General features: G+C 42.4%; 1 protein-coding gene across 2 annotated transcripts in view; it reads right to left on the reverse strand.

Annotated features, from left to right (window-relative positions):
- The window catches only part of aplp2 (amyloid beta (A4) precursor-like protein 2), a 148,805-nt gene that overhangs the window by 25,981 nt on the left and 98,617 nt on the right, over positions 1-24,207 (reverse strand). For both annotated transcript variants that reach the window (XM_059957137.1, XM_059957138.1), the window contains exons 10-12: positions 22,455-22,583; positions 7,876-7,975; positions 5,406-5,561 (exon numbers count right to left, since the gene is read on the reverse strand). In XM_059957137.1, coding sequence (XP_059813120.1) covers positions 5,406-5,561; positions 7,876-7,975; positions 22,455-22,583 — 385 coding nt within the window. The remainder of the gene's footprint in view (positions 1-5,405; positions 5,562-7,875; positions 7,976-22,454; positions 22,584-24,207) is intronic.

Below are 24,207 nucleotides of genomic sequence, written 5' to 3' on the forward strand. Positions count from 1 at the left end.
TGCTCTAAAAACCAGACTAACTTGATTTTCCAAATCTACCTGCATATTGAAATCCCACATGACCATTGTTAAATTACCCTTGACACATACATTTCCGATCTCCCACTGTAATTTGTAGCCCAAATCCTGGCTGCTGTTTGGAGGCCTGAGTAACTCCCATCAATGTCTGCTTTTCTGCTTTCCCTTGCAGTTCCTTAGGTCTACCCACGATGATTCTATGTCTTCCCATACTATGTCTCTTCTTTCTCAGGATTTGATTTCATTTTTTACCAACAAAGTCACCCTTTGCCTACCTGCCTGTCCTTTCGATACAAAGTGTATCCTTGGATATTAAGCTCCCAACTATAATCTTCTTTCAGCCACGATTCAGTGATGCCCACAACGTCATAACTGCCCGTTTCAAACTGCGCAATAAGATCATCAACCTTATTCCACATATTGCATACATTTACGTACAACACCCACAATCCTGTATTCATCACCCTTTTGCACTGCAACTCATCCCACTGACTGCAATCTTGCCTTATCATCTGTCTGTCCTTCCTGATAGTCTCACTACACACCACCTCTGCTTGTAAACCCACAGCCTCATCCTCAGCCCTATCACTCTGGCTTTCATACCCCTGCCAATTTATTTAAACTCTCCAACAGTTTGAGCAAAGCTGCCCACAAGGATATTGGTCCCCCTCGAGTTCAGGTGTAAACCATCCTTTTAGTACAAGTCATCCTTCCCCAGAAGAGATCCCAATGATCCAGAAATCTGAACCCCTGCCCCCTGCTCCCATTCCTCAGCCACACTTTCAACTGCCAAGTCATCCTACTCTTACCCTCACTGGCACATGACACAGGCAGCAATCCAGAGATTACTACCCTGGAGGTCCTGTTTTTCAGCTTTCTACCCAGTTCCCTAAATACTCTCTTCAGGACCTTCTCCCTTTTCCTACCCATGTTATTGGAGCCAATATGTACCATGACTTCTGGCTACTCACTCCCCCCCTTTAGAATGCCATAGACTAGATCCAAGACATCCCTGACCCCAGCACTTGGGAGGCAACATACCATAAGACATAGGAGCAGAATTTGGCCATTTGGCTCATCAAGTCTGCTCCACCATTTCATCACAGCTGATCCATTATTCCTCTCAGCCCCAATCTCCTGCCTTCTCCCCTTAGTCCTTCCTGCCTTGACCAATCAAGGATCTATCAACCACTGCCTTAAATATTCATAAAGACTTGGCCACCACAGCTGCCTGTGGCAACAACTTCCACAGATTCCCCACTCTCTGGCTCAAAAAATTTCTCCTCATCTCCATTCTAAACTGACGTCCCTCTATTCTGAGGCTGTGTCCTCTAGACCCAGACTCTCTAACCACAGGAAACATCATCTCTGCATCCATTCTATCAAGACGTTTCATCATTTGATAGGTATCAATTAGGTCATCCCTCATTCCTCTGAATTCTAGTGAATACGGGCCCAAACCATCAAGTGCTCTTCATATTACAAACCATTCAATCCTGGAAACATTTCCATAAACCTCCTTTGAATCCTCTCTTTTCAGATAAGGGGACCAAAACTGCTCACAGTACTCCAAGTGTGGTCTCACCAGTGCTCTATAAAGCCTCAACATTACATCTAGTCCTCTTGAATGAATGCTGACATTGTATTTGCCTTCATCACCACGGACTTAACCTACAAATTAACCTTTAGGGAATCCTGCAGAAGGGCTCCAGAGTCCCTTTGCACCTCAGATTTCTAAATTTTCTCTCCATTTAGAAAATAGTCAACCCTTTCATTTCTTCTACCAAAGTAAATGACCATACACTTCCCAACACTGTATTTCATCTACCACTTCTTTGTCCATTCTTTTAATCTGTCCAAGTCCTTCTGTAGCCTCTCCACCTCCTCAAAATTACCTGCCCATCCACCTATCTTTGTATCATCTGCAAACTTTGCAACAAAGCCATCAATTCCATCATCTAAGTCATTGATATATAATGTAAAAAGAATCGGTCCCAACACAGACCTCTGTGGAACATTGCTAGTCACCGGCAGCCAACCAGAAAAGGCTCTGTTTATTCCTGCTCTTTGTCTCCTGTCAATCAGCCACTGATTAATCCATGCTAGTATCTTTCTCGTAATACCATGGGCTTGTAAAGCTGCCTCATGTCTGGCACTTTGTCAAAGGCCTTCTGAAAATCCAAGTACACAAAATCCACCGATTCTCCTTTGTCTATCTTGCTTGTAATTTCTTCAAAGAATTCCAACAGATTCGTCAGCCAAGATTATCCCTTAAGGAAACTATGCCGACTATGGTCTATGTTATCGTGTGCCTCCGAGAACCCCAAAATCTCATGATTTACAATCGACTCCAACATCTTCCCAACCACTGAGGTCCTAACTGGCCTTTAATTTCCTTTCTTCTACCTCTCTCCCTTCTTGAGCAATGGAGTGACATTTGCAATTTTCCACTCTTCCAGAACCATTCCAGAATCTTGTGATTCTTGAAAGGTCATTACTAATGCCTCCATAATCTCTTCAGTCACCTCTTTCAGAACCCTGTGGTGTACACCATATGGACCTAGTGATGTATTTACCCTTAGACCTTTCAGTTTCCCAAGAACTTACTCCCTAGTAATGGCAACTTCACACACTTTTGACCCTGACACTTTGGTACTTCCACCATATTGCTTGTGTCTTCCAGTGTAGCCTGTTGCAAAATACTTATTCAGTTCACCCGCCATTTTCTCGTCTCCCATTACTGCCTGCCAGCATCATTTTCAAGAGGTCTGATATCCACTCTCGCCTTTCTTTTACACTTTATGTATCTGAAGAAACTTTTGGTATCTTTAATGTTATCAGCTAGCTTAATATCGCATTCCATCTCTTCCTTCTTCATAACTTTCTCAGCTGCCTCTGTTGGTTTTTAAAAGTTTCCCAATCCTCTAACTTGCCAATAAATTTTGCTCTATTATATGGCCCCCTCTTTAGCTTTCATGTTGACTTTGACTTCTCTTGTTAGCCACACCTGTGTCATCTTTACTATAGAATACTTTTTCCTTTTTGGGACGTATACATCCTGCGGCTTACGAATTGCTGCCACTAATTTCAGTCATTGCTGCTCGGCCATTATCCCTGCCAGCATTCTTTTCTATTTATTTGTGGTGAACACCTCTCTCATGCCTCTGTAATTCCTTTTATTCCACTGTAATATTGATACATCTGATTTAGCTACTCCTTCTCAAATTGCAGGGTGAATTTGATCATATTATGATCACTTACCCTCAAGGGTTCTTTTACCTTAAGCTCTCTAATCAATTCTGGTTCATTACACAACACCCAGTCCAAAATAGCCAGTCCCCTAGTGGGCTCAACCACGAGCTGCTCTAAAAACCCATCTCGTAGGCATTCTAGAAATTTCCCCTCTTGGATCCAGCACCAAAATGATTTTCCCAATTTACCTGCATATTGAAATTCCCCACGACTATTGTAACACCGTCATTTTGGGATGCACTTTCTATCTCCTGTTGTAATTCGTAGATCACATCGTTACTATTGTTTGGGGGTCTGTAAGCAAATCCCATCAGGGTCTTGTTACCTTGCAGTTCCTTAGCTCTATCCACAACAATTCAACATCTTCCGACCCTTTGTCATCTCTTTTGTATGATTTGATTTCATATTTTACCAACAGTGCCACGCCACCCCCTCTACCTACTTGCCCGTCCTTTCAATACAATGGACATTAAGCCTCAGCTATAATCCTCTTTCAGCCATAATTCAGTGATGCCTACTTCATACATGCCAATCTGTAACTGTGATACAAGTTTATCTACCTTATCCCGTATACTGCGCACATTCAAATATAACACCTTCAGTCCTGGATTCAGCCTTTTCTATTTTGTCTGCCTTTTACATTGCAACTCATCCTGCAATTTTGCCCTTTCATTAGCCTCTCATTACAGATTGCCTTTGTTTGCAAATAGCACTATCACTTGCCACAGGCCACACATTCACTTGCCAGATCATCCTATTCTTACCCTGATTGACACGTGGCACAGGCAGCAATCCATAGATTACTATCCTGGAGGTCCTGTTTCTCAGCTTTCTACCTAAGTCCCTAAATCTCTCTTCAGGACCATATCACCTTGTCTACCTACATCACTGGTGCTAATATGCACCAAGACTCTTGGCTGCTCACACTCACCCTTCAGAATATGCCATGAAGCTGATCTGAGACATCTCTGATCCTGGCACCAAGAAGCCAACATACTATCTGGGAATCTCTATCGCGCCCACAGAATCTTGTCTGTTCCTCTGCCTACGAAATCTCCTGTAAACACTCCAGCCCTCTTCACCTCTCTACTCTTCTCAGCCACAGCACCAGAGACCCAATCACTCTGACTCCCCACGATAGGTCATCCCCTCTCAACAATCCCCAAAAGCTGTATACTATTTTTGAGGGAAATGGCCACAGGTGTACTCTGCACTGGCTGTGCATTTCCCTTCCTTCCCCTGAAAGTCACCCAGTTACCTGCATCCTGCAACTTAGGGGTGACTACCTCCCTGTAGCTCCTATCTATCATCTCCTCAGTTTCTCGTATAAGTCGAAGGTCATTGAGCTGCAGCTGCAGTTCTTCAACACATTCTCCAAGGAGCTGTAGCTCAGTGCACCTGTGGTTATCGGGAGGCTGGAGGTCCCCCAGAACTCACAAATCTCACACGAAGAACACAACACTACCCCTGGAGCACATCCTCACTGCTCTAACTATGCACTCGGAGATGAAGAATAGAGAATGAATATATAATCTACTTTATTTATTATACCAAAACTAAATATGGTGGTTTAAAACTTGATGGCAATAGAAGCAGATTTTTTTGGTATGAACAACAGAGGTAAACTCTGTAGTTATGATAGGAGGAGGGAACTGCATTTCTAGAAAATGTGCTATATTGTGATTTTCCGTAACATGAAGCTGTGTCATCTATGCGTGCACCAAGAAATTTCAGTTGAGTAAAATTTAAAGTTTGTGTTCATTGACTCTTACTTTCCATATAAATTCTGTGGAACTGAATTTTACTCTGCACCTCATATTTCTCTGTTGTGTCTTGTTCATTCTGTAAGGGTGAATTTCCATTACCAAAATCACAATGCAGGGTGTATTTTGCTTCATAATCTGAGAAAGCTGATCATTTTCTCCAGTTATCCAATAATGTCAAAGTACCCACACTAGAGAGCTGACTTATTTTGCTCTTAAAAGTGCTCGATTTCATCCTGAACAGTACTAATCCTGCAGATCAATGAATACTGCCTCTGTGAAAGATTTCGCTAATTTATCGAGCATTGTCAATGGTCTTTCAATCAAGATAATCCAACTATCTTGCAAACTTTTTTCCAAAGCATCACATACCTTCTGTGTCAGTGATAGCTGGCAGAGTCTTAACCTGAACAGGCCGAAATGGTTTGCCTTCAACAAATGGTGCCACAAACGATTCAAAAGCAGACTGGATTTCAGAACTGGAAGCAAAATGATCCAGACCAAAGTGCTGCTCCTGCAGAAGCTCTTCTAGGAAGAGTGAATTACAGAGTCAAATCTTGCTGGAATAATTCCAGGAAACTCTCAAAATAAAGCCATATAAAGAAAAGCAATAATCTCAACCAATTTGCAACAGATGAGACAAGCAGATTCAATCCATTATAAATTCAGCACACTGTTCTCTGTCAATATTATAAATAAATTCAGGATTTATTTCCTAGCCTTTACCAGCTATTCCCATCTACATGTACCATTACCTGAGCAGTAAGAATGGATTCGCTCCACAGCTGCAGAACTCAAATGTGCCCAAGTCCATTGGCTGTGTGGTAACTGAGCACTATTGGGTACTGGCCTAATTCTTTTGTTTAGTACAAGTAGTTGTAAAATCATTTTGGATTAGGAATGAGTAAAGTCCTGACACTGGAAAATGTCAAACTGCCCTGTGCCATTTCACAATTTTCTTCGGGAATGAAGGAATGAGATATGATGCCAATCCAAGCAATCCCAAATTTGTACACTATATTTTAGGGAGAAAAATCCATGGAAAATCTATGATGGAAGTTCTTGAACCCAAAATGTTAACTCTGTTTCTCTTACCAAAGAAACTTCATGACCCAAGCATTTTTAAGATTTTGTTTATTTTAAACATATTAGGGACATCAGTTACTCTATGTGTGGCCATCTTACATATTATCTGCAAAATCAACTAGTAGGGTAACAATAAGAATGCTTAGGTCTGAAAAATAACTAATACCACCAATCTTCAAAAGATGAATTGAGGTAAAATGAAAATGCAGAAGGAAACACTTGAGTTCCACACAGCAAGAAAAGTATCTACCAAAAATGCGAGAAAAATTTGAAGTTAATCTGTATCACTGTCTTCTCACAGGCCATCATTCCCAGCATGAAGATCCTAATCACAATTTGCTTAGTAACAAAGTAATACAGTATGAAAACAGGACCTTAGGTCCAGCTCACCAGCTTCCCACCGAGCCTCCTCCACTTCAAGGAAAGCAACCCAACCTCACTGGTTTTGTCCCAATAACTGAAATCATCCTAGCAACATCTTGGTCAATCTCTTCTTCACACTCCACTGCAATCAGATCTTTCTAATTTGGCAACAGAATTGTCCACAGTAATTCCAGCTTTGGCTGAACCAGTATTTTATAATGTTGCACTATAACTTCGCTGACTAACAAAGGCAAGTATCTCTTCTTCACTCACCTTTTATTGGTTCATTACATTAAGAATTTCAATGCGATTATGATTTTTCTCCTTTTAGTAAAGGAGATCAAAAGGAAAATTAATATCAACATCAAAAATTAGAGGAATTTTGCTGGACAAAATACGGAGTGTCTGTTTCAGTGAACACTGGGGTAGACAAATTTAACATCATGACAAAGGAACAAGAGAGTAGGTGAATTTAATTTGTTTTATGTACAAGGAATGCATGAAAGACACCCAAACTAGCTTCAATATTAAGCCTTCAAAAGGAAAACACACAAATGATAAAAATAAAGAGAAATTACAGGGTGTGGCAAAGAACTAGGGTGGCGGACAAACTAATTTGATCCTTCAAAGTCCAAGCATACAGATGGTAAAATGGTTTCCTCCAAAGCTGCTTCATTTTATGATTCTGTATTTCAAACAAGACAACAAGCTCAGTTGCTTGATATTCATAGTACCTTTAAAGCTGTGACATTTTATGTTAACAATGTGAACAGAACTTTTATGCATGAAAGAGTCATGGGATATCAAATAAAAATCACACATTCCAACCTGAATGCCTCACATTTAAATAACCTTTTGGGTTTGCTTGTTAGGAAATTCCTTAGCATGATCTATAATTATCCAGAAAAATGTCAAACACTGCTTGATTGTTGGGTGTTCCAGATTTGCATCTGGCAGATGTGGATGTGGACTGGACAGGTCAATTAGTTTCCCTTTTCCAAGCTCAAAACTTCAAATAAATACAATAATGCTGCATAACTGAACAAAATGCTGGTGTTGTGTGTTTAATTTCGGGTTTCTGCTAACCTCCCAAATTTTGCCTCAGCTTGATTTGGCAACCTTAACGCCTCAAACTCAATTATATTTCAATATTGATGCCAACTATGGAGACACAAGAGACTGCAAATGCTGGCAATTTGGAGTAACACAAAAAGGAGCAGGAGGAACTCATTAGGTCAGGAACCATTCATGGAGGAAAATGGACATTTTGGGTCAAGGTCCTTGACCTGCACTAGACAAATATAGTCTGCATCAGCTCCTTAATGTATTGATGAAGACTATATTCATTCTCATGTAACTGAACCCAAGAGAATGCTACAGTACTTGTACTAACCTATTTCATCTTGGATTTCCTCAGCCACAAATGGCATCTGGTAAAGGAGAGAGAGGCTCTGGTTCATCCTCTCTTCGATAACATGGAGATGGGTCACCACCTAGGCACAAGCAACAAACAAATTGAGGTATTTTCCAAAGGAGATCTTCCCTCTATATCTCCAGCCTTATAAATTCCCAATCTCATCCAGCCTACTTCTACCTTCACTCTAACATCAACAAGCAGGACTGTCTGGCCAGACATATTAATTCAGGCTACTCTTGCTCCCACTGAACCTATTTTTTCCATCTTGGCTCCATCTTTTCTTCCTTAGACCAGTCCTTTCCTATTTATCACATTGACATCTTTGAGGCCTTCAGCCATTTGCATAGATTCCAGTTACAATCCATGTACCCCTGCAAACTGTACAAGAGCCTCCTCCTTCCTAGTCTGCCTCCATCAAAACACTAAATCATCTAGTTGAATTTATTCTCACATTAGTGTTGAAGGAGAAATTGTTAGATCAATTTCTCTAGATCAAATATGTACCACGAGAGACTCTCATAACCCCAGACAAACCCCATTCTTTATGCAATACATGAGTCAGCTTTTCTTCAGTCTAAACAGGGCCAACTCATTTTCAGTTGGTGCTATTTCCTCCACTTATTGCAGGATCAAACCATCTATCTTAATATTCCTTTCCTAAATTTAACTACATCTCAGTCTTGGAAGATAGGTTAGCCACCAAACCCTATTACAAATCCACAGAATCGAGTCACATAGCAAAGAATAGGTCCTTTGGCATAACATTAAGTGCTTATCTGAACTAATAGGATTTATCAGCACTTGGCCAATGTGTTGGCAATTCAAGTGTTTGCCAAGATGCAGCATAAATATTGTGAGGACAGCTACTTCAACTATCCACTCAGTCACTTCCTGATTGAAAGATTCCTTCCAGAGACTTCCTCGGCTATTTTGAGTATACTTCCACTCACACTGGAGTGCAAGGACTCCACTCCATTTTCCCAGTTGCTTTCTCACCCTCTCTGTATCTGATGACAATGAGATCTTCTACACAGGTACTGCTAAGGCGCTTCCATTTTCCTTGATTTCAGCTTTTCACGGCACTAGATGACAAAGGTATTGATAGCTTCGCATCTATTCTTGCACCTCTGCTTTCACCCCTTCTAGAAGATAAAAGATGGGGTTCCTCATATACTATCAGCTCTGGTCATTCTTCAAAATTTTCATCACCTCCAATAAGATTCCACATTCCCTTACCTTCTCAGTGCATTGTACCTCCCTAGCTCTTTTTGAGCACTGTACAGCAAAGAAACAGGACCTGGGATGTCAGTGTCAACTATGATGCCAAACTAAACTAAATCTATTTGCCTATGCAGTGGATTCCAATTAATTAGGCCATAGGTTAATTGGGGTAACCGCTTATTTAGGACAACTCTTGAACAAAAGCTAATGGAGAAAATTGCCAGGAGTTTATCTGGGACACTCTGCTACTTAATTGGGACAGGAGGCTGCTGCTGAACAATTCCTAACTCAAATCAGTCACATAAACTTGTGCAGCTGTTAGATACTACACAGCGTGTAGTAAATAGCGTCAGTTGCTTGTGTTCAAAAAGTAATGATTTTTGTCACTGACTGTTGGCAGGAAATAAGCAATAAGACAATATTAAATTGTTTCGCTCACTGCAGTTTCAAGCATTCAGGTACAACTTACAGAGGGCTACCTCAAGAGCAAAGGAACAATTCCAAATGAGGTTGGAGATAGAATCAGATGTACATCAACTCTGGCAGGGTTTGCAGGCCATTACTTCCTACAAAGTGAAACCTGAATGGCAGTGATGCTTCACTCCCAAGTAAGCTCAATGTGTTTTATGCTCGCTTTGAAAGGGAGAATAAAACTACAGCTATGAGGATCCCTGCAGCACCCGGTGACCCTGTGATCTCCATCTCAGAGGCTGACATCAGACTCTCTCTCTCAAGAGGGTGAACCCTCGCAACTTGATAGGCACTGATGGAGTACCTGGTAGAGCTCTGAAAACCTGTGCCAACCAACTGACAAAAGTGTGTGCAAAGAAATTTTCAATCTCTCATTGCTAGTCAGAAGTTCCCACCTGCTTTAAAGAGCAACAATCATAGCAGTCCCCAAGAAGAGCAGCGTGAGCTGCCTCAACGACAGTTAAGGCAGCTCACCCTACCAAATTATCCAGTAGCTCACATCTGCTGTGATGAAGTGCTTTGAGAGGTTGATTGTGGCTAGAATTTACTCCAGCAAGGACCTGGATACACTGCAATTTGCCCTTGGGTTCTTTTTCACCTCCTTCAGCACTGCACATTGAGCTCTTGGGATGATATTTGCAGGATGTCCACTCTCAGAGAGATTAACAGCACTGAATTTCCTCTTTTTGTAGACAATCTCTCTTCCAGTGGACTGATGTTTAGAAATGATTTTGTAGCCTTTTCCAGCTTCATGCATCTCTACAATTCTCCTTTTGAAGTCCTCTGAAAGTTGTTTTGATCGAGGCATGGTGTACACAAACAGATCTTTCTGGAGAAGAGCAGGCTCTGTCAGTAACTTGTGAGTGAGAAAGAGAGTGATTGAGAGAGTGAGAGAGAAAGAAAAATCAGGCAGGAGAGGAAAATCATGGTTGGGGAAATGGGAAGGCAGAGGGGAGGGAGTGGGAAGCATCAGAGAGACATTCTGTGATGATCAATCAACCAATTGTTTGGAATCAAATGACCTTGCCTGGGGTCTCAGGGCTGGGTGTGTCTGCACCTGCACCACACTTTCCCCCCTCTCCCCATTCCTAGCACTCCTTCTCTGCTACCTGTCCCATAGCCCTCCCACAGCATCTAAGACACATATATACATTCATACTCACACCCCAAAACAGGGAAAATTGTAAAAAGTGTATAGCATGAAATATTAAAAATTCAAAAACTGAAATATCAGCAGTTCAAAAGTAATCATCCCCCTTTGCTTGGTGCTTAATTGAACCACCTCGCTCATCTATTACAGCCAGTACAGGTTTCCCCCGCTATCTGGAGGTAGAGCGTTCCTATGAAATGGTTTGTAAAGTGAAGAAGCAATTACCATTTATTTACATGGGAAAAATGTGTGAGCATTTGCAGACCCAAAAAATAAACTACCAAATCATGCCAAGTAACAGATAAAACTTAAAATAATAGTAATATATAGTAAAAGCAGTAATGATATGATAAATACACAGCCTATATAAAGTAGGAATACTTTTCTGCAATCATTACAGCACTGTCCACTGTAGTGAAAATCTCACACAAGTGCTCTCGGCAAAAACACTCGGCGCAAGTGCTCTCGGCAGAAGCACTCTCTCCAGTAATCTTTAAGCTATGAAGCTGCCAAATCATATCAAATAACACATAAAAATACACAGCCTATATAAAGTAGAAATAATGTATGTACAGTGTAGTTTCACTTACCGGAATCGGGAAGACAGTGAGGACACTGATGATGGTGTGTTTGGCTGAGTCGTCAGAGGTTGGGGTGGTGGGAGACTGGGGTGTCATCTCATCGTCGTCTGTTTCCATCAGGGCAGGCAGGTCACCTTCTTCTATGTCTGCCTGCCTCAATGTCGAAGGTCGTCGTCTGCTGTGGCTGATGTGGAAGGCTTGAAAAACGACAGTATGCTTGACTGCTTAGCCTCGCGCGCTTTTCTATCATATGGTTCTCTGCAGGATGGTTTGAGTGCTTACAAATATGCCCTAAACCCACGTACCCTTCGAAAATTAAAGTCATACTTTTCTACAATCATTGCAGAGTTGTCAATCGCAGCGCAAATCTCACGGGAGAATTGCTTCACGTTCAGTTCTTGGATGACTTCACTTTCGGGCCATTTGCTACTGCATTCGGTTTTGATTGTTATCCTTTCCTCTTCATCAGCTCTTCATCTGTCAGTTCTTAGTCATGGGATGCCAAAACCTCTTCAACATCATCTTCGTCAACTTCCACAAACTCAGCCTCCTTAGCCAAACTCACTATGACCTTACTTTGTTCACCAAATTAGTGCTTAATTGAAGTGCTTAATTATGTCTAGTTTTACGCCAAGTGTAACACCCTTACGCGCTCTTTTAGGCTTTTCCGATACCTTAGAACTCATCTTGCTAACGGATGCACAAAATAAATCGACATAAAGCACAGATGCTCACAGGCATGTGTTTAAGCAATGCTGGCTAGAATGCAGTTCCAGGGGAGGAGCTTGGCTGCTCCATTGTGCGCGCTGCCTTTTTTCGCGCACTGCCTTTCATCGTGCGCTGCCTTTTTCTGTGCGCTGCCTTTTGTCGTGTGCCACCTTTTCTCGTGCGCTGCCCTTTGTCGTGTGCCGCCTTTTTTCGCATGCTGCCTTTTTCTGCGCACTGCCTTTTCTCGTGTGCTGCCTTTTTTCACGCGCTGCCTTTTGTCATGCGCTGCCCTTTTCTGTGCGCTGCCTTTTGTCGTAACAGTGAAAACACCTTCTGTTAGCAAAAACAGGTAACTAATGTAGGTCTTCCGTAACAGTGAGGTGTTGTAAAGCGAATGTTCAAAAAACCAGGGACACCTGTAATCTTTTTGGATAAGTCTCTAGTAGGTTTGCATAATGTGATAGAGCAAGATTTGCCCATTCCTCCTTGTAAAATTGCTCAAACTGCGCCAGGTTAGTTGGGGAGTGGTGCGGACAGCAATCTTGAGGACTTGCCAGAGACTGATTGGGTGAAGATCAGGACTTTGGCCACTCAAGGACATCGATTTTTGTCATTTGAGCCATTCCATGGTGGCTCTGGCAGTGTGCTTTTGGTTGTTGCCCTGCTGAAAAATGAACTTCCTCCCCAGTTTAAGCTTTCTGGTGGAGGTTAGCAATTTCTAGTCCCTGCTGCTGAAAAGCATCCCCCCATAGTATTATGCTATATCCACCATACCTGACAGTAGGGATGGTATTAGCTGGCTGATGCGCAGTCTTAGATTTACTGCACAGCACACACACATAGTGTTGAGGCCTAAAAGTTCCACTTTAGTCTCCTCTAACCACTAGTCCTTCTTCCACATCTTTACAGCAAGTGATGCTTTGCAAGATCTTTATGGGCTAGGATATGCTTTTTTTTAAGCAGTACATGTGGTGTAAGTCTAATACTGCACATCAGCCAGGTAACACAATTCTACAAAGTGCGACATGTTGCACTCTGGAAGATCAATAAATTCAAGAGTCTGGAAATTCTCATGCAGCATTATAAAACTCTGGTTTACTCATATCTAGAATATTGCATTCAATTCTGTTTGCCCCATCACAGGAAGGATGTCGAGGTTTTGGAGTAGATGCAAAAAGAGATTTATTAGGATGCTGCCTGGATTGGAGGGCATGTGCTATAATGAGAGGTTGGACAAACTTGAATTGTTTTCTCTTGAGTAGTAGGGGCTGAGGGGAGATCTGATAGAAGTTTAGAAAATTATAAGAGGCAGAGTTAGAGTAGACAGCTGGTATCTTTTGCCCAGGGCCGTAATGTCTTATACTATAAGGCATGCAGTCAAGGCGAGAGAAGGCAAGTTCAAACGCAATGTCAAGGGTGAGTATTCTTTAGACAGAGAGTGGTGGGTACTTCGCTGCCAGGAGTGGTGTTGGAGGAAAATACAACAAAGGCATTTAAGAGGCCCTTAGGTAGGCACATGAATGTGCAGAGATTGGAGGGACAGAAAGGATTAGTCTAGTTTGGCTTTCAACTACTAGGTTAATTAGTTTGTCACAACATCGTGGGTTGAAGGGCCTGTTTCTGTGATGTACCATTATAACAAGTGTCCAACCACCCCCACCCCCACCATACTTTTGCAGGCCATCAGGACCTGGTGACTTAACTGCCTTCAGTCCCACTAACTTCCCCAATATCTTGTCTAATGAGCCCATAAGATACCTTTTGGATATTTGGAGTGCCCATCATTATGAGGACTGATGTACTGTATTAACCTAAACATGAGAAAGTCTGTAAATACTGGAAATACAATGGATCACACAAAATGCTGAAAGTCGTCAACAAATCAGATAGCATCTATGGAAAGGAATAAACAGTTGACTTTTCAAAGCGAGACCCTTCTTTAACATAACTTACTTACCTGCCACTCCTCCAAACACATTATTAATTTCATACTTTGAACTCTAGGAGACCCCCCCACTAAACTTACCTCCCTACTACCATTTTTTTACATCTACATAATTCTTTACAATTTGTTTCGACATTGCCAGCTTTCTCTCATAATCAAACTATTTTATCTTGTCAGCAAACACGAGGAAATCTGCAGATGCTGGAAATTCAAACAACAACACACATGAAATGCTGGTAGATCACAGCAGGCTAGGCAGCATCTATAGGGAAAAGCGCTGTCGATGTTTCGGGCCGAGACCCTTCGTCAGGACTAACCGAAAGGAAAGATAGTAAGAGATTTGAAAGTAGTGGGGGGAGGGGGAAATGCAAAATGATAGGAGAAGACCGGAGGGGGTGGGATGAAGCTAAGAGCTGGAAAGGTGATTGGCGAAAGTGATACAGGGCTGGAGAAGGGAAAGGATCATGGGACGGAGGCCTCAGGAGAAAGAAAGTGGGGGGAGCACCAGAGAGAGATGAAAAACAGGCAAACAACTAAATATGTCAGGGATGGGGTAAGAAAGGGAGGAGGGGCATTAACGGAAGTTAGAGAAGTCAATGTTCATGCCATCGGGTTGGAGGCTACCCAGCCGGTATATAAGGTGTTGTTCCTCCAACCTGAGTTTGGATTCATTTTGACAATATGAGGCCATGGATAGACATATCAGAATGGGAATGGGACGGGAATTAAAATGTGTGGCCACTGGGAGATCCTGCTTTCTCTGGTGGACCGAGCGTAGGTGTTCAGCGAAATGGTCTCCCAGTTTGCGTCGGGTCTCAGCAATATATAAAAGGCCACACCGGGAGCAGCGGACGCAGTATACCACACCAGCCGACTCACAGGTGAAGTGTCGCCTCACCTGGAAGGACTGTCTGGGGCCCTGAATGGTGGTGAGGGAGGATGGGTAAGGGCAGGTGTAGCACTTGTTCCGTTTACAAGGATAAGTGCCAGGAGGGAGATCGGTGGGAAGGGATGGGGGGGGGGGGACGAGTGGACAAGGGAGCAATCCCTGCGAAAAGCAGAAGGGGGGGAGGGAAAAATATGTTTGGTAGTGGGATCCCGTTGGAGGTGGCGGAAGTTACGGAGAATTATATGTTGGACCTGGAGGCTGGTGGGGTGGTAGGTGAGGACAAGGGGAACCCTATCCTGAGAGGGGTGGCGGGCGGATGGGGTGAGGGCAGATGTGCGGGAAATGGGAGAGATGCATTTGAGAGCAGAGTTGATGGTGGACGAAGGGAAGCCCCTTTGCTTAAAAAAGGAAGACATCTCCTTCGTCCTGGAAAGAAAAGCCTCATCCTGAGAGCAGATGCGGCGGAGATGGAGGAATTGTGAGAAGGGGATAGCCTTTTTGCAAGAGACAGGGTGGGAAGAGGAATAGTCCAGGTTGCTGTGAGAGTCTGTAGGCTTATAGTAGATATCAGTAGATAGGCCGTCTCCAGAGATGGAGACAGAAAGATCTAGAAAGGGGAGGGATGTGTTGGAAATGGACCAGGTAAATTTGAGGGCAGGGTGAAAGTTGGAGGCAAAATTAATGAAGTTGACGAGCTCAGCACGCGTGCAAGAGGCAGCGCCAATGCAGTCGTCGATGTAGCGAAGGAAAAGAGGGGGATGGATACCGGTATAGCCTTGGAACATGGTCTGGTCCACAAAGCCAACAAAAAGGCAGGCATAACTGGGACCCATACGGGTGCCCATGGCTACATCCTTGGTTTGGAGGAAGTGGGAGAAGCCAAAGGAGAAATTATTGAGAGTAAGAACTAATTCCGCTAGACGGAGGAGAGTGGTGGTAGAGGGGATTTGGTTAGGTCTGGAATCCAAAAAAAACCGAAGAGCTTCGAGACCATCTCGGTGGGGGATGGAGGTATATAGGGACTGGACATAATTTGGGACATGCCCCTCCTCCCCTTCTTACCCCATCCCCGACATATTTAGTTGTTTGCCTGTTCTCCATCTCCCTCTGGTGCTCCCCTCCCCCTTTCTTTCTCCCTAGGCCTCCCATCCCATGATCCTTTCCCTTCTCCAGCTCTGAATCCCTTTTGCCAATCACCTTTCTAGCTCTTAGCTTCATCCCACCCCCTCCGGTCTTCTCCTATCATTTAGCATTTCCCCTTCCCCCCCACTACTTTCAAATCTCTTACTATCTTTCCTTCCAGTTAGTCCTGACGAATAGTCTCGGCTCAAAACGTCGACAGCGCTTCTTCCTATAGATGCTGCCTGGCCTGCTGTGTTCTACCAGCATTTTCTGTGTGTTGTTATTTTATCTTCTCACTATTTTTTCCAGTCTTCTGGTATACTACTGGCATTACTGTGAATACTCTAGTCTTTGTTTTAATATCCAGACAGCTCAACATTCATACCATTCTAACTGGCTTTATTTAAGTCAAAGACAATTAGTTATAGCCAAGAAGTTCAACCTCAAGCTATAACTGGAATTCTACCAGGTGATAATTACTCCTTTGGTTTTTCTTAAATCACATCTTTGGTTAATGCACATGACCAAATCTAAAAGAGTAAAATTAAAATTGGGATAAATTATAAACATAATACAAGAAGAGTCAATCTCCAAATCACTTCATGAATTTACCATTTGGGACATGCCCTGTTCTTGTTACAACTATCAGGGAGGAGGTACAGGAGCCTGAAGACCTGTACTTGACAATTCAAAAATAGCTTCTTCCTGTCTGCCATCAAATTTTAGAGTGATCCAGGAATCTGACTAATGACCTTAACGGAGACCACAGCTCGGCATTATACTGACCAGACTTTTTTTCTCTCTTCGAGGTACCCTTACCAGTTTCATTAGTCAAATTACCCACGATAATTACACTTCCCTCCTTGCATGCCTCTAATACTTCCCCTTTTATACTTTGCCCTATCAAGATGCAACACCACTGGGGCTTACTGCTGCTGTCATATTTCTTTCCCCCATTACTGGTTATTGTTCCCATCCATAGTGATTCCACGTCACTATCCACTGCTATAAGATATAGTACCAAGATTTCATCATGGCTGATCATTTTCCTCTCAGCTCCAACCTACTGCCTTCTTCCTGTATCCCTTCATGCCCTGACCAATCAAGAATCTATCAACCTCTGCCTTAAAAATACATAAAGACTTGCCTTCCACGGCTGCTTGTGGCAAAGAATTCGACAGATTCACCACTCTCTGGCTAAAGAAATTTCTCCTCATCGCCATTCTAAATGGATGTTCCTCCATTCTGAAGCTGTGTCCACTGGTCTTAGACTCCTCCATTTTGGTAAAAATCCTCTCCACATCCACTCTATTGAGGCCTTTCAACATTCAGTAGGTTTCAATAAGATCCCCCTCATTCTTCTGAATTCCAGTGAGTAGAGTACCAGAGCCATCAAATGCTCCTTATATGCTCAGCCAATCAATCTCAGAATCATTTTCATGGGCCTCTTTTGAACCCTCTCCAGTTTCAACATATCCTTTCTTAGATAAAGGGCCCAGAACTGCTCATAATACTCCTGAGTCCTAACCAGTGTCCTTTCAAGCCTCAACACTATGTCCTTGCTTTTATCTTCTAGTCCTCTTGAAATGAATGGTAACATCATATTTGCCTTCCTCCCCATCGACTGAACCTGCAAATTAACCTTCAGGGAATCCTGCACAAGGACTCAAGTCCCTTTACATGTCAGATTTTTGAATTATTACTCCATTTAGAATATAGTCTCCCCTTTTATTTCTTCTACCAAAGTGCAGGACCATAAACTTCCTGACACTGTATTCCATTTGCCACTTCTTTGCCCATTCTCCTATTCTGTAAGCCCTCTGCAGCCTCCCTGATTCCTCAACAACACTTGCCCCTCCACCTCCCTTTGTATCATCCACAAACTTGGTCACAAAGCCGTCAATTCCATCATCCAAATTACTGACATACAACGTAAAAAGCTGTCCCAACACAGACCCCTGTGGAACACCACTCATTGCCAACAGCCAATCAGAAAAGGCTCCTTTTATTCCTACTCTTTGCCTTCTGCCAATCAGCCTCTGCTTTATCCGTGCAAGAATCTTTCCTGTAATACCACAGGCTCTTATCTTCCTAAGCAGCCTCATGTGCAACACCTTGTCAAAGGCCTTCTGAAAATCCAAGTACATAACATCCACTGATTCTCCTTTGTCTATCATTCTTGTTATTTCTTCAAAGGATTTCAACAAATTTGTCAGACAAGATTTTCCCTTAAGGAAACTACTGTCTCCAAGTATTCCGAGACCACATCCTTAACTAGCAACTCCAACATTGTCCCAACCACTGAGGTCACACAAACTGGCCTGTATTTCCCCTCTTCTGTCTCTCTCCCTTCTTGAAGACTGCAGTGACACTTGCAATTTTCCAGTCAAGCAGAAACATGCCAAAATCTGGTCAGCCATGTATTTCAGAACCCTGGAATGTAGATCATCTGGTCCAGGTGACTTATCTACCTTCTGACCTTTCAGTTTCCCAAGAACCTTTGGCAACTTCTGCCACCTGACATGCTCAAACCTTCGGCGTACTGCTGGACTGATGCAAAATACTTAGTCAGTTCATCTGCCATTTCCTCATCCTCCCATTACTGCATCTCCGGCATAATTTTCCAGTAGTCCAATATCAACTCTCTCCTCTCTTTTTCACTTGAAATATCTGAAAAAACTTTTGGTATCCTCTTTGATACTGTTAGCTTCAAATTTCATCTTTTCCCTCCTTATGACTTTTTTAGTTGCCTTCTGTTGGTTTTAAAAGCTTCCCAATCCTCCAACGTCCAAATAATTTTTGCTCTATTATGTGCCCTCTTTTTGTCTTTCATCCTGGCTTTGATTTCCCTTGTCAGCCACAGTCAAATCATCCTGCCTTTGGAATACTACTAACTTCTTTGGGATGTATCTATCCTATACCTTCCGAATTGCTCCCATCCATTGCTGATCACCATCTCTAATCATCCCTGCATGTGTTCCCTTCCAATCAATTTTGGCCAGCTGCCCTCTCATTCCTCTGTAATTTCCTTTAGTCCTTTTACTCCACTGTAATATAATAAATCTGATTTTAGCCTCTCCTTCTCAATTTGCAGAGTGAATACTATCATATTATGATCACTGCCCCCAAAGGGTTCAGTTATAGAAAAGTACAGCACAGAAACAGGCACTTTGGCCCATCTAGTCTGTGTTGAACCATTTAAACTGCCTACTCCTGTGGACCTGCTCTGGGACCAGAGCCCTTGATGCCCCAAACTTCTCTTAAATGTTGAAATCGAGCTCAAATGCACCACTCATGCTGGCAGCTCATTCCACACTCCTGCGACCCGCTGAGTGAAGACATTTCCCCTCACGTTCCCCTTAAACTTTTGACCTTTCGACCTTTCACACTGAACCTCTAAGTGTAGTCCCACCCAACCTCACTAAGGAAAAAACCTGCTTGCTTTACACTGTCTACATCCCCCATACTTTTTGTTTTCCCCTCTCAAATCTCCTCTCAATTTTCTACATTCCAAGGAATAAAGTCCTAACCTATTCAATATTTCCATATAACTCAGGACCTCCGGACCCGGCAACATCTTTGTAAATTTTCTCTGCACTCTTTCAACCATACTTACATCTTTCCTAAAGGTAGGTGACCAGACCTGCACACAATATTCTAAATTAGGTCTCACCAACGTCTTATACAACTTCAACATAACATCACATCTTCTGCACTCAGTACATTGATTTATGAAGGCAAATATGCCAAAAGCTTTATTTCCAACCCTTATCAACCTGTGATGCCATTTTCGATGAATTATGGACCTGTATTCCCAGATCCCTTTGTTCTACCGCACTCTTCAGTGCTCGACTGCTCACTGTGTGTTGGTCCTACCTCGCACTTGTCTGCATTAAATTCCGTCAGCCATTTTTCAGCCCATTTTTCCAGCTGGTCCAGATCCCTCAGCAAGCTATGATCATCTTCCTCGCTGTCCACTACACCCCAATCTTGGTGTCATCCGTAAATTTGCTGATTCAGTTAACATCATCCAGATCATTGACATGCATGACAGACAACAACAGATCCAGCAATGATCCCTGCAGCACTCCACTAGTCACAGGCCTCCAGTCAGAGAGGCAACCATCTACTATCACTTCTCTGTTACCTGAAGCACTCTGATAATTCCGGTTCATTGCACACCACCCAATGCAGAACAGTTAATCCCCGAGTGTGCTCAACCACAAGCTGCTCTAAAAAGCTATCTTGTAGGCATTCTACAAACTCCCCCTTTTAGGATACAGCACCAACCTGATTTTCCCAATCTACTTGCAAATTGAAATCCCCAATGACCTTCATAACCTTGCCCTATCTCCCATTGTAATTTGTAGACCACACCTTTGTTGCTTTGAGGTCTGCATCTAACTTCCATCAGAGTCTTTTCCCGATTACAGTTTAACTCTGTCTAAAATGACTCTGCACCTTCAGATCCCATCTTACCACCTTCTGATAATTTGAGTTACTTTTTTTTTAAACTAACAAAGCCACCCCACCCACCTCTGCCTTACCTTCTGATACAATGTGTTTCCTTGCACATTAAGCTCCCAGCTATAATCTTCTTTCAGCCATGATTCAGTGATGCCCAAAACTTCATACATGCCAATCTGTAACTGTGCTATGTTCATCTACCTTATTCCATACACTGTGTGCATTCAAGTATAATACCTCCGGTCCTGTAATCATCACCCCTTTTGATTTTGTCCCCCTTTTACATTGCAACTCACCCTGTTGACTGCAATTGTCATCAACCTCTCTTTTCACTATTTTCACTACACACTACCTCTATTTGTCAGCCAACTACCCCATCCTCAGCCCTCTCACTCTGGTTTCCATCTCCCTGCCAAATTAGTTTAAACCCTCCCAAACAGCTCGAGCAAACCTGCCCGCAGGGTTATTGGTTCCAGGTGTAACCTATCCCTTTTGTTCAGGTCGTACCTCCCCCAGAAGAGATCCCAATGATCCAGAAATCTGAACCCCTGCTCCCTCCCCCTGCACCAGATTCTCAGTCACGCATTCACCTACCAAATTATCCTATTATTACCCTCACTGGCACGTGGCACAGGCAGCAATCCAAGGATTACTACCCTGGAGGTTCTGTCTTTCAGCTTTCTACCTATCTTCCTAGTATCTCTCTTCAGGACCTCTTCACCTTTCCAACATAGTCACTGATGCCAATATGTATCAAGAATTATGACTGCTCACCCTCATCATTGAGAATGCTGTTGACCTAATCTGAGACATCCCTGACCCTGGCACCTGAGAGGCAATATATCATCTGGGTGTCTCTATCACATCCACACAATCGTGTCTCTGTTTCTCTAACTATGGAATCTCTTATCACTACCACAGTCCTCTTCACCTCTCTTCTCTTCCGAGCTCCAGCACCAGACCCAGTGCCCGAGACCCACTCACTGCAGCTCCATCCGGGTAGGTCATCCCCCTCAACAGTATCCAAAGTGGTATACTTATTATTGAAGGGAATAGCCACAGGGGTCTGTGCACTGGATGTCCATTTCCCTTTCCCTCTCCTGACGGTTACCCAGGTACCCGCCTCCTGCAATCTAGGGGTGACTACCTCCCAGCAGCTTCCATCTGTCACTTCCTTGGTCTCCCAAATGAACCGAAGGTCATCGAGCTGCAGCTCTAGTTCCTTAACATGTTTTCTCAGGAGCTGTAGCTTGGTGCACCTGGTGCAGATCTGGATATCTGAGAAACTGGAGGTCTCCCAGAATTCCTACATCTCACACAAAGAACACAACATAGCTTCTGGTGGCATTCTCTTTACACTGTGTCCTAACAGACAAGGAACGAAGAATAAAGAAGAAGAAATTTACCAGATCCTTACTTCATCCAAGCCTGATGAGCCAAAGCCACTCCAACACTGACCGACTCACAAAATGGCTGCTGTGCTTTTTGCCCCTTCCTTATTGTTATTTGCCATTGCTAATGAATCCTGTTCACTGTTTGGGTGCTTTCCGACTCTGAAAACTGCTGCGAAGCGCTACCTTTTTAAATCTACAGCCACATAATTAGGTTGAATCTCTTCTGCATCTTCTTGTACTCCCGCTTACTGATTGGGCAACGTCCAACTTCCCCATTCGTATCACTACTCAGCACTATGCCAATTCCTTAATTAACAAAGGTTTAAATGTTTTGCTGCACATTGGTAACATTCCTACCTCAATCAACAGCATCAAACACAGATGTCTGCATGCCTTTCAGAGTTTAATCCTTTCAACAGTATGACTATTTTCACTAAATTATTTTGTAAAAGTTATCAACTATTTAAGATCTACTCCAACTTAAATTTACAGAGCCAGCACTAATGGAGTTAAATGCTTAGACACTTTGCAAAGTGAAGCCATACATTGAACAGTGAAAGATTACCAACTCTGGTAGATAACATAAGATTTTAACTGTATCACTCACTTGGGATTTCATTTGTGCTGCTTTCTCGGGGTCCACAGCCATCACATGCTGGTAATGACGAAGAGTATGCTGCCGATCCTTCTGCTCTGCACGCACATAACGTTTCAGGGCCTGCAGGATGCGGTGAGGCTGCATTGGAAATAATTCAACATGTATCAATACCGTCATAAGCACATGATTAGATCCAGTATATTACTTTTGCTTTAAACTTCAATTCAATCACCCTCATCTTTCTGGAACGTCCACCTTGAGGAAGCTCTGCTCTTCTATCAGAACAGGCAATCGGTGTTTCTCATTTTCTGTCAAATCTGCAATTTCTTCCAGTTCTGCTAAAAAGCCAATATTCTCAAACTCTTAGTGTTTCTCTTTAAACATGCTGTTTCTGACCCAGTAGTTCAGCAGCTTTTGTTTCTATTATAAACATATGGTACTTTGTTTTGCTTGAAAGACTACTATAGTACAGTTCCAGTTGCTGGGACCGATGAACATATCCAAGTCTAATCAAATACTAGATTTCCAATTCCCCTCTCTTTGCATTTCTTAAGCAGTACTCTTAAAGTTCCTGAGAACTTTCAATACTCTTTACCAATTTTTTGTTCAAATGCTGCAGAATTTTATAGATAAGTCATGTAATCTGAGTCCATCTTTAATAATTTTGAATAAAGAACATAGAACGGTACAGTACAGGCCCTTCAAACCATGATTTTGTGCCGAATTTAAATAGTAATTAACTGCCAAACTAAACTAATTCCTTCTGACGACACAATGCCATATCCCTCCATTCTCTGCACATCCGTGGCCATCTACAAGCTTCCTTAGAGCCTGTGTTGCATTTCCCTCCAGGACCAGCCCTGCAGCACACTTTCTGTTTTTAAAGAAAATATTGGAAACCAAAGAAAAAATAGAGTCAAGTAGAAAAAAAAACACTCAACACAGGTGCAGGGAAAGTGGGATGATGACAGGGAGAGTCAATTCATTTTAAATTTGGAAAATGGGAGGGGGAGCGTTGCTGGTGGAATCAAGCTAATAAATTAGAAATTTTGGGGTAAGGACTTGGCAAATCATGGGAAAAAGAAAAAGAATGTCTTTATTTTAAGAGAAAAATGTCCAGATGGGGAAAATGAAAAAAATAAAAGTGGAGAAGAGAGAGGAATGAGAGAAAGACAAAACATTTTTATGTACAAAAGTAACATAAAAGACTGAGTGATTTACAAAAGCATTGTGTAAGTTCCTTGACGTGCCCTGGATAAGACGGCAGTATCAACAATCAAACCAAATAAATCACCTTGATACTGGAGAATTGACTCCTGTCGTGGACAGGATTCAGGATGAAAGCAAGATGAATGCCAAGGCTAGTATTACTAATTTTTGTTACATACAATGCACACATTCTGAATGGTAACATAAAGGACTTCATGCAATTGATTTACCATAATTGAAATTGATGACATACAGTAATTTGACACAGCACAGTAAACAGTTTCATCCAAACAAAATATAGAAGATAATGCTTGAAGTCTGTATGCTATGACTTGTTATATACTATGGACATTTAAAAACCGGATGATACTACTGAAAATGCATTAAATTTTACATTTTCTCTCTGGTAATCTAACTGAAACCAAACGACAGGTTATTGAGCATAGTATCTGCTAACTGAAATAGCTGTATGTCCTCAATATTAAACTCAAAAACTGTGCATTAAAAGTGAAAATACAGGAACTGGAACCATGATTATTCCCCTGAAGTAACC

Source organism: Hypanus sabinus, chromosome X2, assembly GCF_030144855.1.
Source record: "Hypanus sabinus isolate sHypSab1 chromosome X2, sHypSab1.hap1, whole genome shotgun sequence".
NCBI lineage: Eukaryota > Metazoa > Chordata > Chondrichthyes > Myliobatiformes > Dasyatidae > Hypanus > Hypanus sabinus.